Source organism: Xiphophorus hellerii, chromosome 17, assembly GCF_003331165.1.
Source record: "Xiphophorus hellerii strain 12219 chromosome 17, Xiphophorus_hellerii-4.1, whole genome shotgun sequence".
Classification (NCBI taxonomy): Eukaryota; Metazoa; Chordata; class Actinopteri; order Cyprinodontiformes; family Poeciliidae; genus Xiphophorus; species Xiphophorus hellerii.
Genome location: NC_045688.1, coordinates 11,054,910 through 11,081,272, shown reverse-complemented (window position 1 = coordinate 11,081,272; position 26,363 = coordinate 11,054,910). Strand labels below are relative to the sequence as shown.

Below are 26,363 nucleotides of genomic sequence, written 5' to 3'. Positions count from 1 at the left end.
CAATGCTTCTTCTCTATTGTGGCGGATTGTAAGCAACTTTCAGATGCATACTGCCACCTACTGAACATGAGTGTGTAGCAATACTACTTTACATCAATTGAATTCTATTTTTTAATTTTGTATTATGAAGATAAATAAATATTGCTCTCCTTAATCTATAAATATCTAAGTTTCCATCAGTTCCCGATATCCCTTTAAGACTCCATTCTTGATATTTCCTTCTTACTATTTTTCTCAATCTGTCCCTTTCAGGCTCATATGTTTTACAATTCGTCAACAAATATTCTACTTTTTTTTTTCTCTCCACATCTTTCACATTTATCATGATTTCTGTTCAGGCTTTTTGGTCAATGTCGGAAATTGCTATATTGTTAAATTAAGTGAATAATGTTGATTAACCAAAAAAGGAAATAATTACAGGATAAGTCATAAGCATAAATAAAACAATTGGATCTGATATTGAGAACTAAAAAGACTCAAAGTACTGTAGCAAAAGACAAGCTATGCATCAAATGTAAAATTAGAAGATAGTGTGAAAACTTCCACTGATTTTTAGATCAGACCAGAAGTGATATAAATACTAATCTCAATACATCAGTATAAGTCCCGAATGCACCAAAGAACTGAGCTGCAGCGCTGTGAAGGGGCATTTACCCCAAACATATTTTTCTTTATGCACTTAAGCAAATGAGCTGAGACACTTTGTTTCAGCTCACTGAATTAAAGACAAAAAAGCTATCCAAACAAACCTGACCCTGTGTGAAACATGAAACAGTGGGAAACCTTCACAGGAGTGGTAGGACGATAGAAATTATTCCAAGAGTGCATCAATAACTCATCCAGGAGTTCATAAAAGAACCCAGAACATCATCTAAGGCCCTGCAGACCTCACTTAATGAGTGTAAAATCAATGTTCACGAAACAACAAGAAGAAAGAGATCGGGCAAAGACAGCGTACATACAACCAGTGCTAACCAGAAAGAGCACAACGGCCCATTTCAAACCAACAGCGTTTCAGAAAACAGCCTCTCTAAAGTTGCATGTCAGTATAGTGGTAGTAGTGTCATGGTCGAAGGGTGTTTGCTACATTAAGGAGTAAGGAGTGGACTATTGGGTGTTACTGTTCAAATCAGGAAATCTGCTCTCTGCCAGAAAAGTTTATGCTAGAATACCAGAACAATGATCCAAGTGAATACATTGGTACAGCACTGTTTCTCTTTAAATCCAATGACATGAAAAGTTCTGCTTCAAATTATTGGTAAAGAAATAAGCTCTTGTGGTTTATATGTATTAAGGTAACAGCAGAATTTATTAAATTTTTCTACACTTGTCTTTTTAACATCAAACTTTTCAACCTTTTTCTAAGCAAGCAAGTCGTCTTTTGACACAGGAACACTTTCTAGAACTGTAAACTTGTTGAAACCAGGTGTGTGTATATCCACACTAATGTTAAATCAGTCTAAACGTTTCCTGTTTTAGTTCAATTAGGCTTTGAAAATGCTTTCTGCTCACTAAATGCCAGAATGACGTGTTGAATATTTTTTTGAGAGCGATTTTTATGGTTTACTTCTTTCAAATCAGACTTTTACATAGTATTGCATAAGTCATCACTAGTTATTGGTGAAGCTGACCTTTAAACTTCATGGCTTTGGTCAAATCTTTTGGGTATCCTTCCACAACCTTCTTCCAATAGTTTGCTGGAGTTTTGAACTATTCATCAAGACAGGCCTGATGAAACAGAGTCTGGTTTGTAGGACACCTTGTTTTGCACACAAGTGTTTGAACTCTTTTTCAGTTTAGAGAAAAAAGATCAGATTTGTAATGGCCACTGACTTTATATTCCTAAAGTCACTTTGCAAATTTAGTGGTATGCTTTAGGCGAGTGTCCATTTGCAAGACACATTTCCAACCAACTTTCTGCCTGATGTCTTGAGATATTGCTTAAATATTTTCACACAAGGTTCTTTCTTGAAGACATACTATTTATTGTGTGGAGTACACTAGATCCACCTGCAGGAAAACATACCTTAACACGTTGCTCCCATGTTAAGATTGTTTTCCTTAGGCATAGAAATCTTAGTCTAAACCTCTAAACTTGAAGAAAAGAAAAGAACATTCTCTCATTCTGGCAAATGGTGACTATTTTGATAATCCTACCTGACATAACAGGAAAAATAATGTCTGAAGAGGTGTAAAAATCTTTTGTTAACGTTATGCAAATCCCTAGTTTCAACTGTGCTTTGGATTTAAGATAACATTTCCTTTTTTTCCTCCTGTTTGTCTTTGCTTTATTGTGAACAGAATTTGCATTAAGAAGAGAATTGCACATTTTTGTATTTTGAACTGTTTTATTTACATAAATTAATTGCATGTGTATGTGCAAGTGGATGTAAGAAAAATATTTTTAAACTTTCAGCTTACTGCAGCAAATGAAACTTTTTCCTCGCTTCAGACTGAATTACAACAACAAATATATTTGCAGGTAGATATTTACTCTTGAACAATGACAAAAAAAATATAAAATTATATATTTATATATATATATAAATTCAGAAACATCAGCATAGATTCCAAGCTGAACACATTTTTGTGGTTTCTTTTTGATATCCTTATTTAGTGTCTCATATTACTTCTCCCAACATTCACATGTTCTGTTTTAGGATGCAGAAATTCACCTGTTGCTCTGCGGGGTCGGGGGCAGAGCCACTTTGACTTCCATTTTCTCCCCTCCATTTGAATTAATCTGTGCACAGTTATTTTCTCTCAGTCCTTTTCCATGCATTTGTTTGTGTCTACAGTCGAACCCCGGTGAGTAAACGGGACGCCTGGGAGAAATGGCAAACGACAAGAAATGTCTCAGCCGTCAATCACGAGGCTCCCCATACTCTCACGCTGCTGAGGAAGAGGAGGAGTGAGAGAGAAATCTAAAATGCTTCCATCCTCTTAATGAGAAAAGGCCTCCACGTGGGAGTTGGGAGTGCTTAAGGAACGGAACAGTGATTTTGAGACGGAAAACAAAGAAACAAAAACATGGTGGAGGGGGAAAAAAACAGCTCGCATCTTGGTGTTTTAAGGATTCTCAGGCAGTGCGTGAAACCTCCCAGCCGAGACTTTATCGTAATTAGGTTTGTCAGATGGCCTGCGCCAGGGGAAGTTATTACCTTAAATAGACACACCAGTGATACGGATCCTGGTTCTTACAGATGTTTGGATGCCTGGTAAAGATACAGCTGGCTGACACCTGTGTCTGCGCTTTTCCAGCTCCGTGAGCCTGATTACTGATGCAGAGTTAAAATTGATTCATTGGGAGTTCAACAGGAAAACGCACACACTCTCAAAGAAAAACTGAGCTAAACATAGGGTTTATTAAAGCTACATGCTGTTCTTATGTTTGATTAAATGTGAAAAAAATTTGACACAAAATAAGTACGGAATATTTTATAATGTCAAACAACTCATTCAGAAGTTAGATTTTAAAGTAATTTTTGAGTCAAATTTCTGGTTAGTTTGATTACATAGTTCAAACTACAACTAACTTTAAAACATAACCTGGGGCAAGTTTTGTTTGAGGGTAATCTGTGTGTTCAGGATAAAAAACAAAACTCTCTTAAAACAAAAGGTTAATTAGTGCATAACGCGTGTAGTGGGATGCCCTTTAAATGGAGGAGCTGAAATAAGCGGCGCTGGTTCTGGTACAAGTTAAATTTCAAAATTAATGCACAGCATAAGATGTCATATAAATTGATCTCAGAAATGCTAAAAATGTGGCAGAATAACCCAGAGATAAACATCGCTAGATTATATGCGGTTCACAAGATATTGAGGAATAGAAGGAAACAATAAGATTATGGACTGAAATTACCTATTTTTAAAGATAAATGTAGATTCAAATAAGCTTAACTGCAACAAACACCATTAGCTTTAAAGATGCATATAGTAGTCTAGGTTTTATAGAAATATTCTGGCAAAGAAATGAGTCAACTGTATTAACAGATTTTGTTTACCATCTTATTTTACAGTCTCACCATTTCTGCTCTTTTCCTCCCATTTACAGATCTTTGTTTTGAGCTAAACTCCATCTGGCATGAACCATGGCTGCCATTTCATGTTGGAGCATGCAAATAAGTAAAACAAAAAATGTTTTTGTGCCTGAAGTAGATTTAAATGAGCGTAAAAAGAATTATTTTGGCATAGAATATTTCAAACTTTTGGGGTTATCCCCAGTTTGTCACAAAAAAATAGCGGAACTTTGCTTGTTTTGATAAAATAAACATCCCAACAGTGTTTAGCATGTCATTTTTATATGGTCCTTTATATTGAAGCAGGTACATGTGGAAATGAAACTCTGCAGCATGTACGCAAATGCACGCCCATGCAAATTAAGCTGGTTAAAGATTTGCCACTTATCTGATAGAGCTGTGTCAGAAAATCCTAAATAGTTTATGTTTACCCTGCAGAAGACTACCCCACATCACTTCTTCCAGTTGCAGCAAATGGATCAAGAACATGTGCCTGAATTGAAGCCTGTGCTGCTTTTTGTTTTCCAAATTGTTTTTGGCAGTACAGCAGAGTTGTGATTAACTGCACAGTTGCTCCAACACCTGTGCCAATCAAATCCATCTTGGCACATGACTGATATAAAGCGGCTCCCGTCGCTGAGGCGTGGTGATTGGTTTGTCATAATTGATCCAATAGGAACTGAGGTCTTGTTCATGTTCCTGAGCCACTGAATGGTCCAACGCTTTTGATAGTTTAATTCATTAGGATAGCAAAACACTTTTTTGGTAAGGCTATAAAATGATGACGAATAAGGTACAGTGTTCAGGTTGTTTTAACTGTGTGAGGCCCTGTTTTAATTTTAAACTTCTATTTTGTTCCACACCAATGGGTGTGATTTCTTTATAATAAATGTGTGCAACAAGCAAGTCAAAACAGTGGCTGTAATATGTGATCAATAATGCATTTTTAGTTTGAATGTTGTAAGAACATTTTTAATCTCCTGTGCATCTTCTCCATATGCTCAAAGGACAAACGACTCAGTTGTTTTGCACTGCTATTAGCATTGCTATAAAAAGAAGATTAAAAACCCCTCTGTGCTTAAAATGTGACTTTGCTAGAATTAAGATACTCATTTTCTGCAGTGTAATGCAGAAAAAAATTGTTTTTTTGTTGCAAAGTACCGTTTGTAAGTAAACAGAATATCAAATCAAGGTGATTTATTAGCAGAATAGCTAAAGCTATAAAGTCTGCAAAGTTATATTGCTGAAAAACGTTTAGCTCCCATTCTATAATTTGGTTTTAAAAAGATCAGCCTTCAATATGTTAAATATACACTAATATACACTACACTATATACCACTTAGCTGTAAAAGTCTGCCCACCAAGAGATAAAATCCCCTATAAATTCTAGCAAGTGATTAATCTGACTAATAAAGCAGGAGATAACACTTACAAACCCTTGTCCTTCTCTTTTGGTATCATAACAGGACATCTGTCGCTGAAGGCCCAGATTATACATATGCAGCGTTAAGGTCACATGTTGACAAGATTTTAGGGTACAAGGGTGATAAGTCTGTGGCTAACACCTCTGAAAGCAGCTGCTGTGCTGACTTACGCTGTTAATAGCTGCTGCGTTACTCTGCCTGCATAGTGTTAGCATCTGGCATATGGCTCGCTAGAAGATAGCTGCCCTTAATCTTGTAAAGGGAAGCAGAGGAAAGGGGATCGCATTTGTTTTCAGAAAGAAGGAACTGTGGGGGCTGCTGCGGAGAAGAGGATAACTTGACAGAGGATAAATGGCGGAGTAAGGAAGGATGAGAGATTACAAACTGACGGTATCTCGGGCTTGAAAGATTCATACAAAGTCATGCATCTGTGATTTGGTTTCCTTATGTTTTTCACACTCTACATGTGGCTTCATGCTCCCTGAAAGGACTTGCAAATGGGGTGATGGTGGAGCAGAGAGGGATAAAAACACCCCTCCTGGGTTTCAGCTTGCTACATTGGTAGCCCACTTTGTCTCTGATTGCAGCTTGGTGCATGTGGTTAACATCTGTGGTAGCATGTGGCTATATAAATATTAACTAGCACACTAAGCTGTGCGGAGGGAGCAGAGGAGGAGGAGCAGGAGTCTGAACAGGCCCATTGTGTAGCTGTTTCTAGTTCCTACAACTTCTGCACAAATTTACTAAATTGTTCAGTTTATTTTTCAGTTTAATGCAATACTACCTACACTAGATTATTAGCAAAAAGCACTTTTTAACATTATTGTATGCTGCGCTTTAAAAATGTTTTATTGATTGATACATTTTCCAACAAACAGAAACTTTTCTCTATGTGGTTGTATTTTACAAAAAGACAGATATTGTTTTATATTGTTGAATAATTATGGCTATAGAGAAATGTCTGACTACTCACAGGTTACTTTTGCTGGTAATTATGACTAAATATATATACATAATTAAATTATTACATAAATTAAGAGGAAGATGTGTTGGCTGTTTTTCGGTCCTCCTATGCTACTTTCAATTCGTTGTACACCACTTGGGTTTTGAACTATTCCCTTTATTCTCTGAAGATGGAAATGATAAAATCCCCAAAAACAAAACAATCCTACAAAAACCTGGCCGTCCAGCTGAACGTAAAAACTAAGTAAGATGAGCATTGGATAGAGAAGCAGCAAAGAAATCCATGTTAACAGATCTGCAAGTCAGGTGGGAGAATCTGGTAACAGTACAGTAAGTTAAGAAGTGAACAAATCTGGATTAGATAGCAAGAAGAAAGGACATGGTGGTCCTTTCTTCTTGCTTTATTATTATTTTGATCAAAAGGAATCGGGAAACTGGTCAGAGTTGATGGGAAAATAGGCAAAGTCAGATATTGGGCAATCCTGGAAGAAAAGACGCTCTGAACCGTGAAAGACTTCAGACCTTTCAGCAGGAAGACAAACAACAAACAACCAGCTACAACAGAATCATTTAGATAAAACCATATTTAAGTTGAAATATGGCCCCCCAACAAAGTCTAGACTTAAATCCAACTGAGAATCTGTGACAACTTTAAAAGTGCATCTCTCCATCTATTCTGACTGAGCCTTGATGTATGATGCAATAAACAATTGACAAATTTTCTTTCTCCAGATGGGGAAAGCTGGCACCGACATACTGCAGACGACTTGCAGCTGTAATTTCAGCAAAAGGTAGCTCTACAAGCTTTGCCCATCTGGTGAGAGAAAAATTACCAATTGACTCAGGGGAACTGAAAACAAACGCATTAAGAACTTTAATTTGTAAAAAAAATAAATAAAAAAATGCTTGAAAACAGCGTAAGCATCTTTATCCATATAATTATTCACCACATCTATAGCAGGGAATCCTGACGTTTACAGTTTACATAACAAGATATATAAAAGGTTCTAGTACCGTGATTACCACAAGGCATTTTTAATTACTGTGTTCTAATTGTACGTCTCCGCCTCACTGATTACATGCCACAGTAAGAGCAGATGTACATGTTGTGCACCTGACTACCACCACTGAGTTCAGGTGTGGCAAAAACCCAAAGGTGTCTGCTACACCAACTGGAGTGACTCACCTCTGCTAATACAGAGGTACGCACCATTTAAAAATAGTGTACTTTAGCAAAACGAACACCTCTGTGTTCATGTGATGAATTTCTCGTTATGTGTCAAGGTGCAGGAGGAGGTGACTTAAAGTACAGAAAATATCCATATATCCAATATCCATTTTTTTAAAACTAGAACAAAGTTTCAGGAACAAAAAGCAAACTTTCAAAAAATACATGAGTGATTTCTTTCCAGCTCATTTGTTCGATCCAGCTGCGAGAAAGACATTTCTGCTTCCATGTGCTTGACAATAGAAAATAATTTTAAATCACCCGTATGTCTCCCCGATGATAAACGTAATTGCTTTTCAGACTCCACTTTTCCAGTGAGTTGCTTGACAGTGGAAATTGAGCCGATACACAATCTTGCCCTCCGTCGCACATGTGTGTTTCTGCCTTTGGTTTGTCACTTTCCCTTATTGCGCGGTACATTAGTTGACTTTGTTGCAGTTACTGATGCTGACCTTTCAAAGAATGTGTCGGCAAAGATGAGGAGAAAGAGTGAGTGGCTAAGGAGGTTGTCAAATAACGTAAACTAGTTTTCTAATTATTTAATTTTTATCTTTTATACATTTGTATTTTTATCCCAAATTTCTGTGCATCCAAAATTAGGAAAATTTAACATTGAAATTAGTTAATGATACTACAAAAGTGACAACCTAATACTCAGAATTGGCAAAGCCAAAGCATTACAGACTCCTCACAGTCTCTCTGTAACCTTTTCGAACTGCTGCCATCACATAAACAATACCACAACAGTGGTAGCACCAAAATCCTATACATATTTCTGTCTAAAATATTGCACTACTGTGCAGTGATTTAACCAAATTTTTATTTAATATTTCCTTTCTGTTCATATAAAAGTGGAAGGAAGTCTGATTTCAGTAAGTCTACAGTCAGTGTAAAGTAGCACGAAAATTTAACTGGCAAGTTAAGTTTCCTGTCAATAAAAAACTTTGTGTGATTTAGAAATTGGGTTTTGTTTTCTCATCAATAATAAATGGGGTAAAGTCACACTCCCAAGACAAAATCTAAAAAGGGACAGATAGTTAATTTTCCCGGTGGCTCTCATGGGAAACAGGACAGAATGAAAAGCTTGAATTTAACTCGTTAGTTTATCATCACAAGCAATAAAGTGATTTGAATAGGTTGCTTTCAGTAACAGTAGACGTCACCTATCATGAAAATTAGAAGTAGAAAAACATCAAATTGAAACCACTTTAAATATTAAAGAATTTGGGGGGGGAATGCATGTTTACAGCTTAATTTAAAAGGACAACATTCAAAACAAACACTACATTAAGTGTAACTAGTCTACCTTTTACTGTGTCAGGGTTGAATGAATGTGTCACATTGACATACACATCTGGATTTGTTCAATTTAATCACTGGCAACATGTTTCCGCAGTGTGTTTCTCCTCATGTGAGTGGTGGTTTTCCTCTGAGTGATGAAGGAAATTCTGCAGTGACCGCAGCTTAAAGTGCTTTACCCGTTGTGTATCACACTGCAGGTCAATAGGTTCAAGCCAGACATCAGCAGGTGCTTGATCCGCATTGCAGGTGAAAAGAGAACAAACATCATGCTTGGTGAACTGTTTCAGCCTTCAAGTAGCCTTGAAAACTAACCATGCTGTTTTTGGGCCAGGAAAAAGCTACTAAAGAGATTATTAGCTGTCAGCCAGCTCAAGAGGAAGTCAACCCGTCTCATGACAACCTGGCCTAGCCTGTAGATTTTACTGGTTTGAACTTTGTCTTTTTGTCTTTTTTTTTTTACTTTCTGAATGACAGTAAATGCTAGATGCGAGTGATGAAGGTGTTAAAGGAACTAAAGATTGAATGAAAACCTTCTATTTCAAAAACCTTGCTGACTTATTTTTATTGCTGGTAGATTTTTTTTCTTTAGTTCTTAGAATGTATCTGGAGACTTAACAAAAAAGTAGATCTGTATACATTTTTAATTCATAAACTCCAGCTTCAAACCTCTAATAGAGATTTCTCATGGAATAGCAACAGATTACTACTAATATGTCAAAATCCAATGGGACAGGACAATGGGGAAAAAATAGATATACTTGCAAACTACTCACTGAGCTTTACTCTGGAGATAAAAAATAAAAAAGCATAATTTTGTATCAACACATTTTGGCACAGACTCTAAATAAAGAACAGATTAAACAACAAATACTGCAATGAAATGAAAACAAAAGAACAGGAAAACTAGACTTGTGCTATAAGAAAATAATTTGGAAAGCAAATTTCCAAAATAAACAAAAATAAAGTAATATTTTTTTTGTACGAAACAGGTAAAACACACAATTTTACAAATCACCCATTTCTTTGCTCTCTCTGTTCTCCAAGATTGTAAAGAAATATTGTTTAGAGAGACTAGATGATTCGGCAGAGAAACAAGATGCTTTCAGACAACCAATAAAGGCTTTATCAATTTGTGAAAATAACTGATGTCATCGATTATAAAAATATAGCAGACTACAAATTCACAGAACCACGTCATTGTTTTTTATTACTGCAGAGCACTATCGGAAGTTGTGGAGGTCACAATTGTGTCCACTGTTGTGTGCTAGCAAGCTAAATCTAGACCACACCTCTGCATCAATGGCAATGCCTGAGCGTTGACGCAAGCACCATGGAGCCATGTGCCAGCTCTAGGTCAGCAGGTTTTGTGGTAAAACATTGGGCCCACTGCAGTGATGTACTGTAACTGCTTTGAGCGTCGGTTTTTGCCATTGACATGCTTGTTGCTCCATCAGAGCAGGTAAATTACCTTCAATTTTGAACAGTTGTGTTCTTTTCCCCCCCCACAATCAATGATACTTTGAAACTGAAAAGAAACAGAACATAGATAACTGAGCAATCCCCACTCAGAGAAGTGGGGGTTGCTATAGAACGAGTTCTGTTACAGTGCGTCACACATGCTCGGCTTACCTTTCATTTAAGTCTAAATTGGGTAAGATACATCGATGACGAATTAAACAAAAAGCAGAAATTTTAAACATTTTCAATAAAATTTTGAAAATAAATAAATAAATAAAATGCTCCAGCGCAAATCCAGGAGTAAATCACCAGCTGAAGCTGTGTGTCTGGACTGGGAGCCAACCATCATCGATCACATGATTTATGGGAGAAGAATAAAGGCCTCTAATTCAGGGCTCATTTTTAATTGCTCTTTATGCTCTGCTCACCACTCCAAGCTTCAGTTCAAGTGTCTCATCATTACTTATGCCCAGCCTGCATTTGAGAACCATCAGCTGTCCTTCACCTTCACCTTCTGATTCACAAGAAACTAATTTCATCTCTCGGGTCCCCCACACTTAGCAACAACCATGATTCGCAGGGGAGTAGTCATTGGGACTTGCCATAGCAATGCATAGGACAGCATAAATGCAGTACACTGCATAAGTATTAAGCTGAAAAATAATTACAATTGGAAATTGGCTTAGGGCTGCATAGTGGCACAGTAGGTAGCACTGTTGCTGCAAAGCAACAGTGGGGTCTTTCTGCATGGAGTTTGCATGTTCTCCCTGTGCATGGGTGGGTTCTCTCCGGGTTCTCCGGCTTCCTCCCACAGTCCAAAAACATGACTGTCAGGTTAATTGTCTCTCTAAATTCTCCCTAGGTGTGAGAGTGTGTGTGCATGGTTGTGTGTCCCGTCTGTCTCTGTGTTGCCCTGCGACAGACTGACGACCTGTCCAGGGTGAACCCGCCTCTCGCCCGAAATGTTTGCTGGAGATAGACACCAGCACCTCCCAACCCCACTAAGGACAAGGGTGTTAGAAAATGGATGGAAGGATGGAAATTGGTTTAGAACAGTAGGATGCTATTCCGTGCTTGTGATAGAAAACAAAATGCTAGTAGGTCAACATGCTAGTGTTGACCTACACTAGTGTTTAAAAGATGTTCTGACAATGGGCTAAAGTATTTTGAAACCAATAAACAAATTTATAGTGATAATGAAGCATATTTTGGTTAATTAACTTGGGGAAATGATTATAGAAATTAAACATATTATTGTGCTAGCCATTTTCAGAGCATTACTTTAATGGATTAAGAATGTTTTAAGAAATGTTTGAAAAATCTGTTATTGATTAAGTTATCACTAATCAGTAGAAGTACTCAGGTGGGTCTGAGATGTGGGATTATAATGATTTTTCTAAACTTGATTTTTGTTTTGATTTACATCCATTTAAAATGACTTTGAATAAAACTTTAAATTCTACTACCAGTAAAAGGCCTAGAGAAAAATTGGTGTATTTTGAAAATGTCTGGATTTGTTAAGTTATACGTTGACATTATAATTTCTCCAGGTCTAACTCTTTTGAATTTTTGTTTAAGGAAAGCATGTAGAATGTTTTAGACAAACAACCAGTAAGATCTAGTTTGTTCTATAACAGTAATTTAAACTGGACTGTTTAATTCACACTGATATTCATTGTTTTGATGGTAAATGTAAGCTATACAACTACATCTTTAAGCTTTTGTCATTGTTTTGTTTTTGTTCAGTCTTATATTACAAGATTAGATTAAAATGAAGATCTGCATATGCTTAACATTCAGGGCAAACACTAATTTAGAACCTTGTCTTTTGAAACAGGTGATTACAGGGTTTCGGTGTTTTCCATCTGTTGGAGGTGTAGTATATAAAAATAGAAACGTAAATTGAATGGATCACATCCACCATTTAATGAAAACTGGACAAGAAGGAGATAAGGCTTCGCATGATGAGTTGCTCATGGCTTTTTACACACAGACTGGCCTGGAGTTCAGAGCTCCAGGCCTGACTCTGAACTCTACAACAAAAGCTGTTGTCTCTGAAGAAGAGTGCGACTGCTTGGAGAAGCGGTTTCACATTTATTTCGACGATAGCAGCCACAGATGGAGACGAGCGGTGGAGAATTCACTCGGACACATAGTGAATTGAAGATATTTGTGTTGAATACACAAATGAATGATGCCTTTGGAAAATCTGATCTCTGTTTTGTCATTACAGTTTTGCAGCTGTTTTTCTGGTGTCCTGTGGATGTGGTCTCATTCAAAGTCTGCGTTCTTTGATAAAAGATTAAAGTAATTCCCCTGATGGAAAATAACAAAGCCAAATTTACTTTTTTTAAGTTAAGCCATTGTTTGATTATGCTGATACTGATGAAGATGACACTAGAGAATGTTGTACTTATGTTTCTGATGCTAATGAAACTCATTTTGATGACGCAATGTCTGTCTTGAAAAACCTGCAACAGGCCATGTCACAGGATGCAGTTCCCTCACGAGGAGATTTTTTTTGGCTCATATCTGGACTATGGTGGCATCTGCTGTTGAAATTAATGATGCCTCTTCTTATTATTCTTTTCTTGTTTTGTATTTTTACTGCCTGGATAATTCCATGTTTAAAATCAATGATAGCCAAAACTGTTGGAAATGTTATGTATCAATATCAACTTGTTGCCTCCATCTCTGAGGGAAACTCTGATGTCTAACGTTGTGACCATACATTGAAAATGTACCAGCAAGAAATGTATTTCTGATGTCTGTGTTCGACTTCATAAGTAATAATATGAAAAACAGGAGGGAATGTTAGAATAATTATCTAAGTTCATTTACTTGTGAGTTTATTTGAAAGGTTATGTTTTCATATTATTATTTTGTGTGTAGTTTATTTGACTCCTTTTCTTCTGTGAAACACTATTAACCATTTTTAGGCTGTTTGACTGGAGGCTAGAGACTTTGCACATTCCTGTGTTATCAGCTCCATGTGTAACTGATTAGTTGTGGTCAGCCATGCCCTTTTAAGGGCATGCCCACAGAAGGTTCCAGAACACCCTGTAGAAAAAGGTCATTGGTCAAATTCTTTGTGTGACTATGTGAGAAGGCCCAACCTCCTGCCTTGTATTTTCTAATAAAGCCAAATGAAAGAAAGATCTGGCAGAGTTGATCCCAGACAGTGTTTTACAGCGATTCTTCGCGTCTGCTTTCAATTCTCCTTTCTGCAGAAAAGACAATTATGCCTCTGGTTTGAATCTTTGCTAGATAGGAATTAAAATAAACCTATCACTAAGCTTCACATTTCTGGAAATTTCAGCATTCAGCAATAATTTCCTATATAAAAGTAGATTGTGTTTTCATCTGCCAACTTGTTTATCGCTGCATACTCCTGTTTTCCGGGATGATGTCCAGTTTTAAACTTTTTGCTTTTCGCTGATTGCCAGTAATGGCTCCAGCTTCCGTTGCTGTCAGCGCCAAAACCAAACACATGAACCTGGGAAAAAAAAGAAACAAAGAATATTTTATACATATGTGGTAGAATGACCTAATGGGTAAGTGCTAGCCAAAGCCAAACCCAAGTAAGACTTGAAAATGTAGATAACTTGCAAAGACAAATAGGGGGGAAAGAAATCTCTCTCTAGGTGTGTAAAGTGACAAATCCCTCCCCAAAAATGATTCTAATATAAAAAGCATTGTCTACTGGGTAAAAAAATTGAAAACATGTACAAGAGCAATTTTTTAAAATGTATTTATTTATTTTTTACCGTAATCGGAATTTTCTAATTTGAAAAGTTTGGAAGAAAATACTTAAAAAACAATCAAATTTACAATTCTGCCAAGTTAAACAAACGAAAAACATACCTCATCACAAATGTGAAGTGCGGAAATCAAGGTCATAAAGCCGGTGGACGGGTATCTTCCTTTCTTCCCCAGCCACGTCTGATGAACATACTTCATAAAAGCTGGATTCAGCACCATCACCTGAGGTAGAAGTTATTCAACTTACACAAATGTGACAATTAATAAGAAAAGGTTCATGAAACAACAGCAAATAAAAAAAACATACTCACCAAATTTTTGTTAGCTCTGGATTTTACTCGCCTGTATGATGTGGGAAAAACAGCATCGTTTAGTTTAAGTACTTCAATTAACTCATTTCAAAACAGAAGGACACTTTAGCATTCCAGTCCTAAAATAGAAACAATCTTAAATTCTAGAGTAGAATTCAAATTTTACATCACAAAATATATGTTTTAACAATACAGAGAATATAAACAAAATGTCCTTCTGTCTCTTTCTTTCTAAAAAAAATAATTTTATATGGCATTGGAAACCTTTAGTTAATGTCTAAAGAAGCTTCTTACATACTGTAGATCCAAATATATTTAAAAAATAACACAAAGTTATTTATTTTCAACTGTAATCTATTTAAATAAATTCATTAATGGAAGATGTACAGGCATACTTCATGGCATATTTATTTATTTGATGTTGTCACTCGTCACCCTCCATAACAGGGAGGTTAGTTTGAATTTCTAGATCAGGTTCTATGAGCAATGGTTCCCTCACTTGTTATGTCAGTTTGGGATCTTTCTGCTTTGTTTCTCAATATATCTTCGCATTTGGATCATTTTGGGTTATTTCTGGTTTTTGTCACTCCGGATGTTCCATACTGGATTCACTCCGTTATGTTGGACTTCTCAGTTCTTTCTTTTGTTCTGCTCTTTACGTAAATAGAGATTATTTCTTTATTGGTAGGTGGTGGTATTTTGTGTTGTGCATTCTTAGTAGCCAAGCCAGTTTGCCTCTCCTTCTGCACATAACTCTTGTATCTTGATCTTTTGTTATCTTCAGTCTTGTTTTTGTAAGTCAACTCATATGTATTCACTTTCATTTAGAAACATTCCAACTCCGTCTCTGCAATCTCAACCACAAAATGGTGTCACATTGCCACGTACACAATTCAATAAAAGATTTTTTTTCTCACGTTCCGAGAATGAATATTGAATTTAGATTGCATAAGTAGCAGGATGATACCGTAAAAGTGAGACTTTGGTTTACTGCTAGTATCTGCCTTGCCAAACAAAACATTCATCCAACAAGAAAAGTTAGGGTAAGCAAAATCCGAAAACAACAAGAGATGTTTTATGAATGAACAATTTCAGATGAACTAGAGTTTTCCTATCAGTTTCACAAAAAGCACAGTTCACAGTAATATCACCTTTTAGTCTCTGAAGTAGTGTAATTGACGACGCCAACTTCCTGCAGCCCAGCAGAATGGAGCCAGCGAGCCACTCAACGTTCTCCAGGTGATGTTTAAATGCACACAGCCACAGAACTGATAAGTTTCCAGTGAATTAAACGTGTGCTGAAGGCGACGGACGACGTCCCGGTTTAATGCGTCTGTTATTTGCTAGCCTTCAAGGACTCTCGTGCGATTTTTAAGAATAACATTAGCTCATTTTCCTAGTTGGCTGTGCTGACAATAAACAAGAACAGAATAGTTCACATATAAAAAAAGATTAGAGCTGTGTCAGGGTTAAAGTCACAGCAAAGCAGTTAAACCACGTTAATCCTTTATTATTGTCAGACTGGGAATATAAAAAAGCTGGAATGATAATAAAACGTCTACATAACACTGCTTGCTATATTTAACAGTTACATAGCGGATAAAGTGCTTACTTTATTTGCTACTTTTTTAATACATTCTTGACGCTTGCAAATTGCACACAACACTTAAAGGGATTCAAAAAATAGAGAGACAAAAACATTGTTGATAACAATTTGAGATATCAAAGAGAACTGAAGAAGAAAGGATTTTATGAGGAACCAGCAGGGTTGTTCAATGAACAGCAAGTAAAAAAAAGTGAAGGTAAAGAAAACTGTTTAAGTGTATTAAGTAAAGATGATAAGGCTTCAGAGTCAGAGAGAGGAAAAAGACATGCAGAGGAAGGCAGTTTTACCAGCTAATGTTTATTCTCTGTCATATTTCATCTGCAGATAAATGAAATAACATATTTTCATATGAAATAAAAGTTTACAGGTGTACTGTTAAGTCAGGTTTTAGAAATTTCATCAATTCATGTCTGCAATTATATTAAGGCAAATGTGAAGCAAATTAAGATATTTACAGAAATGCAGTCAAACTGTATAATATCATTTTAAATGTCTCAGTATGTTTGTAGGTATTTTAAGATGCAAAGATAATCCAGCAATCCAGTTCAACTAATAAAAAACTTTCCCCAAAACACTTTAACAGAGCGAGAAAAAAAAAACAAAAAAAACTTTCTCACTTTCTGGTACGATGTCTTAACTATGCTATCTCTAAATGCAGCATATTGCAGATGTTTTGAGTCATCAAGAGGAGTGTATTCACATCGTAAAGTGGAGATAGCTGTTTAAAGAAGGCCAGGTCCTAAGATAACGAGTTCAATGAACTTGACAAGTAAGACGGACAGAGTCAAATGATTGGACTCGAGTAAAAGCAGCAATGTGTCAACATATTTTTACTGAAGTAAAATTAAAAAGTAGCCATTTCAAAAATCACTCAAGAGTAGAAAAGTAAATGTTAGAAAAAGACTGCGCAACTAATGAGTAACTGTTTCATCACAACACTTGATGAAAGGAATCATCGGACTGAAAAAAGTAGAAAGTTACGTGCAAGCTCTAGTATTGTAAAAACCAAAATATGAAAAACACAAATAGCATAATTACAAAACAAGAAAAGCTGTTGATGTTAACGCGTCAATGAAAGGGATTAATCTGATCATTTTAACATGTTGATATTGGAATCAGAATGCCTTTGTTGTCATTATAGAGAAACACCATATAATTACAGCCCTTCCAAAGAAAGACCAACAAACAGCATAAGACATGGAAAGACAGGTACCTCAGGCTGCAGCCATCATGGGAGGTGCCACCCATTCATTAGATCAGAAATGAAAGAACAAGAGATTGGAGGAGGTGAAAAAGAAATTGTAGTATCAAGTTTTCAATGTTTCAAAATCAGAAATTTCCTTGTTTTTGCTAAAAGTTTTTTGTTTTTTTTATTTATCACACTTTGTCCCAACAGTGTAAAGGACAGAGTGGCAAAAAAACCCACTCTGTCCTCTTAACAAGAAAAGCAGCATATAGACAAAAGAATGGGGCCAGTGAAGGTGGTGAGTTGAGGGGGGTTATGTTTACCAAGAACAGTGTGTGCGTGTTGAACGGAAGTCCATGAACGCAGCACCAGTCTGCTTTCCCAGACATGGTCTCTGATACGTGATAGAAAGTTCATCAGCAGCCCAAGCTTCATAATCCAGATTAATTGAACGACCTATATTGAGCTAAAAGCCTCTCTCCTGCAAAGGGTTACCTCGGTAACAGCAGCACATTGTGGGCTTGAAAAAAGGGGGAGCAACGAACGACAGCAAAGGGTGAAAGGTTTCCGTGACAGCAGACGACAACAAAAGTTGAACCTTTTTTAACTTTCTCACGTCGCATCACTGACCCGTCTGTGCACGTTTACGTGTACGAACTTGACGTTTCAAATGCAAGAATTGCGCCGGTCGCTCGACTGGATGAGGACAAGCAGCTTCATCGCACAACTTCCGTAGGAAATGAATGCAGAGGGACATTTCTAAATGAATGCTTAAAACTAAAACTACTTCTTTTAAACCTTCCTGAATATAGAGATCTGGAAAACTGAGCACCTTCTAACATGTTTGGTTTGAGACAATAAAACTTTTTCTTAAACATTTTTTTGAAAATGTACATACAGTGGCAGTTTTTGATATGGGCTTCATGGGCACTTGCCCAGGGCGGCATCAGTACGGGTTTGGGCTCCCGAGAACTAGAAAATAAAATATATCTAATGTGAGTTTGCCACTGCCTTTAAGGGTGTGTAGTGGAGTAGTGTTGGATTATCAGGTAAAGTCACGACCAATCGTTTTCTATAAAATTGAAGAATTATTCTAATGGTTGGAAAAATAAAGAAAATAAAAGGTATGCTGCTTTCTGTTTCCCTAATGAAGAGAAGACAAATAAATATGCATATTTTATTTTTCCAGAAAAATTTAAATGGCACTGCCTCATATTTATTAGGCTGTGTTTACAGACAGCCTTATATTGGGACTGTATGTAAATACATGGAGCACTGAAACATATAAGGACTAACGAAAATATCACTCACTTTCCAGAAGTTCCTGTTGGGAAGGACCTGAGGAGCCACTCCAGGTCTCTTATCTTGAAAAGAAACATTATGAGATGAGTAGAGTTATCTAAAATCGAGCCACTCTGTGGATACATGACACGATGAGTTGTTCTCGCCCCCACGTCTTCCTCAAAGCCTTTGGTTGGAGCGCGGTTGATTCTAAAACAGAAGGACAAATTTTGGGTAGTTGAATTTTGGTTGGTTTGTTTTCGTACATTTTTAAAATAAAAAAAAAAAAGACTTTTTTTAAAATGAGTATTTACCTTATAACGATATCTTGGAAATCTATCAAGGGTCCGTAATGCGACCCTTTCAAGTTCACAGAATTTCCAACAACTGCACAAGACCTGCATCCCTCAGTTTTGGGTTTTTCAAGAACAGGACTGGGCGAGATTATCTTGAACAGTTTGTCAAGTGTTGCTTTAAAGTAGCTGAAGTTGTGTCTGCTGCTCTGTAAGCGCTGTCAGATTGAACAAACACAGTCGGTTGTTAGACCAGTTTCTGTTTGCCCACGACTAAAGACAAAATAGAGGAATGTAAAAAAAAAAATTTCCATGGGGATCCATAAGGGAAGGCATACCCGCCACCAGTCGTATTCGTCTCCAGAGAGGATGGTCGTTGCCGACAGAAACGGTTCAATGGAGCGGTTCAGGTGTTGATTAAGGAACACGTTTTCTTTTGAAAAACATTTCTCACACCGACACGAGTTTGGCATTTTAAGCTCAGACCAGTCTGTATAACTTGCCGTCAAAAACACCCCAATTGTTGTGACAGCCAGCAGGGCAATCAACATTTTAAACTGAAACCACATCCTGAGTACTGAAAAAAAAACAAAAAAAAAAAAACACATCAGAATGAGGTGAAAAACAAGTGAATTTTTAAAGATAGTTTGAGAGAGGATAAAGGAGTACAAACTTAAAAATAAATCTTTTTCCCCCCCCCACACATTTAACGAAGTAATACATCTCATTTTACTTGAAAGATGTCTATAAATTTCATGTAACTTACCTGATGTGAAGGGAAATCCTTTCAGGTTCAAAGCTTTAAAATAGTGACAGGCTATCTGACAAACTGTTGGACTTTGGAACAGGTTAAGATCATTTAGTGTGGCCTAAACCTGTTCTGTCAAAAGGCTTAGTCTCATCTCTAAGGGGAGGGATACGGCTTGAGGAGATAGACTTTGCACTAAATAACTCGATGCGCCTTTTGTTAGCGTTTTATAAACACATTCGGATTCCTAAAAAATATGTTGAAAGAATTAGTCATCTTTGGTAGAATTTCAATAAAAAACAAAATACTTTTGCTTTTACAAAAGTAAAAAAAGTTGTTTTTTTTTTTTTTACAAAAAGCCGACAAAAAACGGTTCGTTTCTGACAGCAAGTATGATATGTATTCCAAAAAGCTAACAAAAATATGTATTTAAGGAGGTTAATTGTATGCCTTTTTCCGTCTTCACACTCGGTACATCTTTTGTGCCTGTGCTTCCTCTTTTCTGGCAATGTTATGGAGAAGCTGTGTATTATGTGGCATACTGTATTACTGGTAGTTAAAATTTCTCTTGTAATGTCTTCTTTCCTCCTAATATAAAAAAAAAGAAAAAAACTATACATTTTAAAATGGATACATTTGAAAAAGGTAAAAAACATATTTTCTATTTACAGTTCACAAAAAAGAATACCACTGTGTTTCTGTTCCAGAACACTTGACTCAAATGACTGAATGACCTGCTGTGCATGGCACCAAATGCTGCAGAAGTCTAATAATCAGATAGATATATGCAGATAGATATAATAAGGGGAAACACCTGAGAGACTTTCTTTTATGAACAACTAGTTAGCTTGTGAAACAAACCAATAGGATTCTGTGTGCATCATTGTCCTTTGTTCCAACGTTGATTTGAATGGTAGATTGAGAAAAACCCTTGACCTTGACTTTTCTTGTGGCGCTTTGTTTCTTTTTTTTCTGTCACACTTGTTTCACAATTCCTGTCTCTTGTTTTTCCATTGCTGTTCAGAGTGGTTGGAGCCGTATCTTTGAGTTGTTGCTCAATACCCCCCCTTTCCTCCTCTCTTGTAGTGAAAACTAGTATAGAGTGGTGAGATCTTTCCAGGTAAATGCAGAAAACAGATTATAAAAGCCTGGGAGACATATGTAATCTTGCATTTTGATTTACTGATTGATTATAAAATACGTATTCTTGTATTTTGATTTATTAATGTTTATAAAATAAGAATTCTTGTATTTTGATTTACTGATTATTATACAAAGAGTTGATGTAATGAAAAGCAGATCAAGAAATGAATATGATGATGAATAAATGGTGTAAACTCAGATGATTATTAAGCTAGCATAGGTCAATAAAAGTGGCATTTAAGCTAACATTAGCATTTAGCTACTTTTTATTTTATATAAAGTACATTAGTCAACAGGCTGGTGAAAATCCACATCTGACAAGCTAGTTGCTCTACAAGCTAGTAATAGCATCTTCTTCCTAAAATAAGCATTTTAGTAATTTTTTTATTTCTTAGCTAATGATTGTCATACTGAATGGACTAAGTCAATGTAAGTCAACATGCTGGTGGTACTTCACATGCTACTGACAGCATTTAAGCTAACCTTATCATTTTGGCTAATTTTAGCTTAGACACTACTATTTGCATACTGGCTGGATTAAGTCAGTGTTAGGCAACGTGTTAGTGATAACACACATCCTACTGGTAGTGTCAAAATGATAGTTGCTCCACCTGCCAGTGATAGGCTTCATGTTAACATTAGCTTTATAGCTAAACTAACTATTTTAGCTCAGTTTTGATGTCATAGCTATGTTCAGCATACTGAACGAATTATGTCCATGTTCGTCAACATGCTTGTGATAATACAGAGGCTAAGCACTACATTTTGTTTAACCTTAGCATTGTTGCTAACTTCTGGCATCAGTACCCATGACTTGGGTTAGATCAGTACGATGGGTTCCAACCTACATGCACACTTTGGCTCGCTTTTAAATTTCTTAAGAAATTTTCTAGTTTTTCATTTACAAGCAACAAAAATAGTTTAAATGTCTCTACAGATCAGTCTATAGTACTGAACACTCACACTCATCATGCAGACCAATTGGTGCTTTATTGTTAATAAGTAAAATGTATTTACTATGTAGTGTCTCAGCTGCAACAGTAGGTATCTAATATCCCCATCGCTGCTTTAAAGCCAGCTGTGAAGTTATTGAAAGGTTATTGTTCTATGCAATTCAACATTTTCTTTCCTGTTTGGACCTGAGATATTAACATGATAACTGTTAAAGAAATGCTGTCCACCTAAGATGCTTCATGTTTTTGCCATATTCGCCCTAATGCCTTTTGCTATAACTTGGGACTTGTACATTTTCAAGTGTAGCTCATACATGCTGATGAGGCCCGCCATTTCATTTGCACCCCAAACCATTTAAATATCCTTTAAACGCACCCAGAAAGTCAGAGATTGGATTAAAAAAAGGTAAGAAAATACCCAAAGCAATCGAGCCATCAGATAAGCTACACCTCAGAATGCCCTGAACCTATCAATGTAATGGTGTTTGATTCTGAAAAATGGATGCCCCCGAACAATTGTCCATTGTGGAGCCACACTTTTATACACATAAACCCGTTCCTCTGCCCTTACCCCGTCAAGGCATTTCATCTAATGGTTGAAATGGTGCTTCTCTGCTCCCCTTTTCAGGAAAGCCATTCAGAAAGTGCCAAAAGGAATCTTGCTGCAGTCCCGGTGATTGGTCATGTCATGCCATGCCTGCTGGGTGTGTCACAGAGTTAGCTGTCGAGGGTGAGTGTGCACACAGCAGAATACAGAGCGATTGTTTATGCTATGGCGGTGAGAGGAGGGATTTCATCAGCTCCAGGAAAATTCTGCATGTTAGAATAATTAAATCTACGTTCTTCGGGGCAAACTCCAAAAGAATTAAGATTCAATGACAGTATGAAAGCAAAAAAACTGTCTGAATGTGTAGTTGGATATATAAAGACTTTATACAGTGAAATTTATGCAAACTATCCCCACTGTTACACACATTATGTGCATAGTTAATTTAGCATACTGGGAGTCCTTATAATTTTCTCGGATCAGTCCAGTTGCTTGGTAACCAAAGGTCAAGAAATAATGTAGCACATAGCCCACTGTGAAACAACAAATTCATGCTTCAACATTTACATCTTCTATCAAAGGAATTTACTTTACTTTTACCATCCAACCCTTCTGTTTCAGAATGCTAAACAATAGCACCTTAGTAAAGATCTGTAAAAAGCTTTCAGGATAATGCAGATAGTGTTGCTATTCCACAGTCTCTAACAAGAAAAATTGAGTGTCTCATTTGATCCAACTGCATTTATTCATGCAACCTTTTTGTCTCGACAGAACAGTACTCCTCTGCTGTAATTCAGGAAGATGGATCTAGGAACTCTCCTTTACTAACTCTTCAGAACAGTTTTCTCAGAGACCGATGTACTGCGGGATTAATCTTTTTCCCTCGTTCAGTACAGCTGAGTTAAATGTTTGGTTCATCGCTTAGTTTCCATAGAACTAGGAGAGGGCAATCGGACTACTTAAAATAAGATGAGTTAGAACAAGGTCACATTAAAAGAAAATGAAGAATATTGAACTTGTAGTAGAGTTTCACAACCTTAATCTAGGTTAAGGGTCTCCAATCCTACACTGAAAAGAAAAACCTTTTACGCTAAAAAGGTAATTCAATTATCTGATTCAGTTTCGGTGGAGCACGGATGCAACTAAAAGTTGCATGTAGTTGTGATCTCAGGGTGTTTGAAAGCACATGATTATGTTGGGAGAGGAGAATATGTCAACTCGTATTACATACTATCATCTGCCTGCAAATTGCACAGCGAGAATTTTTCTTGTGTTTGCCTCACAGCGGTAACATGCTTCAAAAATGTTTACTTTTCTGTTTTATGATGCATAGTTAATTGAAGTTCTGTTTTGCTTTAAACATCTAATTTTGTTGTATTAATGCATTACAGAAGTCTCTGTACACCTAATCAATGAAAAGATATTCATAAAAGACTTTATCATGTCTTCAAGCGTCCTCCCTTGATGCTGCTCAGACATGGGCTTCATTAGTCACAGTCACATGGTGTCAAAATGAAAGATGACATCAATAAATTACTACCTAATTATTTGGCGATATTAGCACGACTGCCATAAACAAACTTTATTTGAGGTGAATTACAGTGTGATGCCTTGTGAAATCTAATCTGTGCAAATGCTGGAAGCACTTTTCATTCTGGAGTAGTTTCCTCAGGCTATTTCTGTAGATTCAACTTTTGCATGTTAATACATCTGTCATTAAAGCACATCTTTGCACTTGTTTTGCTTAGAGGAAGCCTTAATCAAGGCAACATCTCACTGTGCTCATATTAGGGAACTGGGAAACATTTGGGAAATACTCTTATTTGGCTTCTTCAAATGTTCCAAACAGAGAATCTCTCTCTGTTACCAACTGGCTCTGTTAAACAAAAAACTATCTCCCTAAAAATATTGATGTTTTCCTCTGACTAGCATAACCTAAATATCTATCTTCATACCAGATAGGCCTCAATTAAATAGAGAGGATAGAGTTGATACATTTGAAAAATATTGGAGCAATTGACCATCTGCCAAACTTCTATAGTTTGACAGATAAGATTGTAGATCTTAAAAGTTAAGATCCATAACCCTGTCAGAACTTTAAAAAAAAAACAAAAAACTTTTCTTAAGGTGACATGCAGTGACATTCAAAGAATTATAATATGTGTTTCAGTGAGTCTGATTTGTCACATTAAAAGCTCATTGTGAAAGTGACATTTAAAAAGATTTAAAAATACTTCTCACGAAGCCCACATTTTTGCATTGGTCTAATGTACTATTCTAATTAGAATTAAAAGACTCCAACAAGTTTCACTGAATAACGTTTTAAAATATTACTACATCAGGATACATACCCATTTCTGTTTAATAAACTTGCTTCTGGCAAGAGCCAAGAAACTGAAAACCATTGACAAATTAAAGACTGTGTAGTACAGCATTTGAATTTAGTCTAGAATATTCTAGTGCATACTTGACCAGTCTAGATTTTCCGGTTTTAAGATTATTTTTAAATTCCTAAAAATAAATAAAAAGCACTATTTTTTTGTTTTCAAAAAAATGCCAATCCCATTTATTAAAAAAAAACCTAAACACCTTTGTGCTTAAAACTAACACACAAATGCAGTCCAGATTACATTAAAACACTGGAAAGACTTTCTGAAAATTAGATCCCAAAACAATTTGGAGTCATAAGTAACACATATTTATTATTATTTAATGAACACCCAGTCATGTAATCCTGGGAAATAAGCTCCATCTAAACCTGGACTTGCTGCAGTTTTTCCCCACATTCCTCTGACGATAAGGTAACACATAATATGAGATGCTTGAAATTTGGATCAAATGCTGCTAGATGTCACTATTGAACATCCTCCACAGCATGACTACATTTAAAATGCTAAGTAGTGACTTGTGGTTGTTCTTACTTATTGTTGCTCCTCTGCGTCTCGTCTATTTGTATGTTCATAAACCGTCTCCGTGCCACTCTTTACATCCAGGTTCCACCAACACACACACACACACACCCAGATACATGCTCCTGCTGCCCTCACTAATCAATAATGGATAGAGCCACACAGTGATAGGACTCCTTCTCTCGACCAACTCAGATGTGGTGTGAGAGGGCAACATCTATCAGGACTGTTAGACCGCTGACTCCTGCTGCTTCTGCAGCATGATTAGGAGGGCTGAGTGTGTGGCTGCGTTTGCGAATTTGTGAAAGGGCAGAAAGAGCGATTCGATAGCACAGTGTCAGACTGGGAGCTTTACATTTCTATTCATAACCCGCCTGGGAGACACCATTCACACAATATGCTGCTCCGCACCACCACAGTACTAACAGAAATCAGAGTAAATGCTACAGTGGTTATGAGAGAAATGATGAGAGAAATCATTATGCTTATCGCACAGCAGGTGGTGAGGCACAACTAAGACCTGAGCTAATCTGCCCTGCACTAACTCTGCACAGAGGGAGGAGCAGAACGGAGTCAGTTACTCAACCTTTTAATTACAGAGTCCACTTCACTTAGCGTTCAGTTTAAGACCAATGGCCCAAATGGAAGTTGTTTTCACTATTCTTCAGGTCAAGATCAGCATAGAAAGAATGGAGAAGTATTTGTATAGCCAGACTTTATTCCTTATCCTATTATTTAAAGTTATTCATGCATCTATTTATTCAGTATCTATCCATTTGTTTACTCCATCAGTTTACTCAATACACATCTGTCCATCCTTTTTATCCACCCATCCAACTATCCATTTTTGCATCTATAGTTTTGTACAGAAATGCATTTTTCACTCCAAATAAGATTATAAGAAGGAAGTGAGAACTTGGAAAATCTAATAGTGGCACAACATGAAATTTGATATATATTAAAAAAAATGTGTAGGAAGTTTGAAATTTACTCAGAGGGGGGAAAAAAAGCACAAAAAAAAAGATAAAACAAAAGCAAACCAAAACTACATTTGATCAAAGGAAACTTGAGACATTAGAGAACAAAAACAAGATGAAAATTCCAGAGAAGTAATAAAAGGCACTGCTAATTCAGGGACACACACACACTGGGCTAGAAGAAAAAGGGACTTAAGCACGCACTTCTGACTGAGCAAGAACAGAAACTGAACTTAGCCAGTGTGGTTAGTA

At 36.6% G+C, this 26,363-nt stretch overlaps 1 protein-coding gene across 1 annotated transcript; it reads right to left on the bottom strand.

The window, feature by feature from the left end:
• Nucleotides 1-13,717: 13,717 nt before the first annotated feature.
• On the bottom strand, nt 13,718-19,778 carry LOC116737148 (CMP-N-acetylneuraminate-beta-galactosamide-alpha-2,3-sialyltransferase 1-like). Its single transcript, XM_032590161.1, has 7 exons — nt 19,601-19,778; nt 19,173-19,404; nt 18,856-19,052; nt 18,572-18,751; nt 14,469-14,499; nt 14,260-14,379; nt 13,718-13,891 (listed from the first exon to the last, which is right to left on the bottom strand). The coding sequence occupies exons 2-7, from the start codon at nt 19,401-19,403 to the stop codon at nt 13,718-13,720; spliced, it is 933 nt and encodes a 310-aa protein (XP_032446052.1). The 5' UTR covers nt 19,404; nt 19,601-19,778.
• Nucleotides 19,779-26,363: the final 6,585 nt, after the last annotated feature.

What these genes read in the sequence shown, in the direction of transcription:
- LOC116737148 (XM_032590161.1), bottom strand. Translation starts at nt 19,403, where the DNA reads ATGTGGTTTCAGTTTAAAATGTTGATTGCCCTGCTGGCTGTCACAACA. An exon ending in ACGAATACGACTGGTGGCGG is followed by an intron (nt 19,053 to 19,172) that starts GTATGCCTTCCC and finishes TCAATCTGACAG; the next exon opens with CGCTTACAGAGCAGCAGACA. An exon ending in CACTTCACATTTGTGATGAG is followed by an intron (nt 13,892 to 14,259) that starts GTATGTTTTTCG and finishes TTTTTTTCCCAG; the next exon opens with GTTCATGTGTTTGGTTTTGG.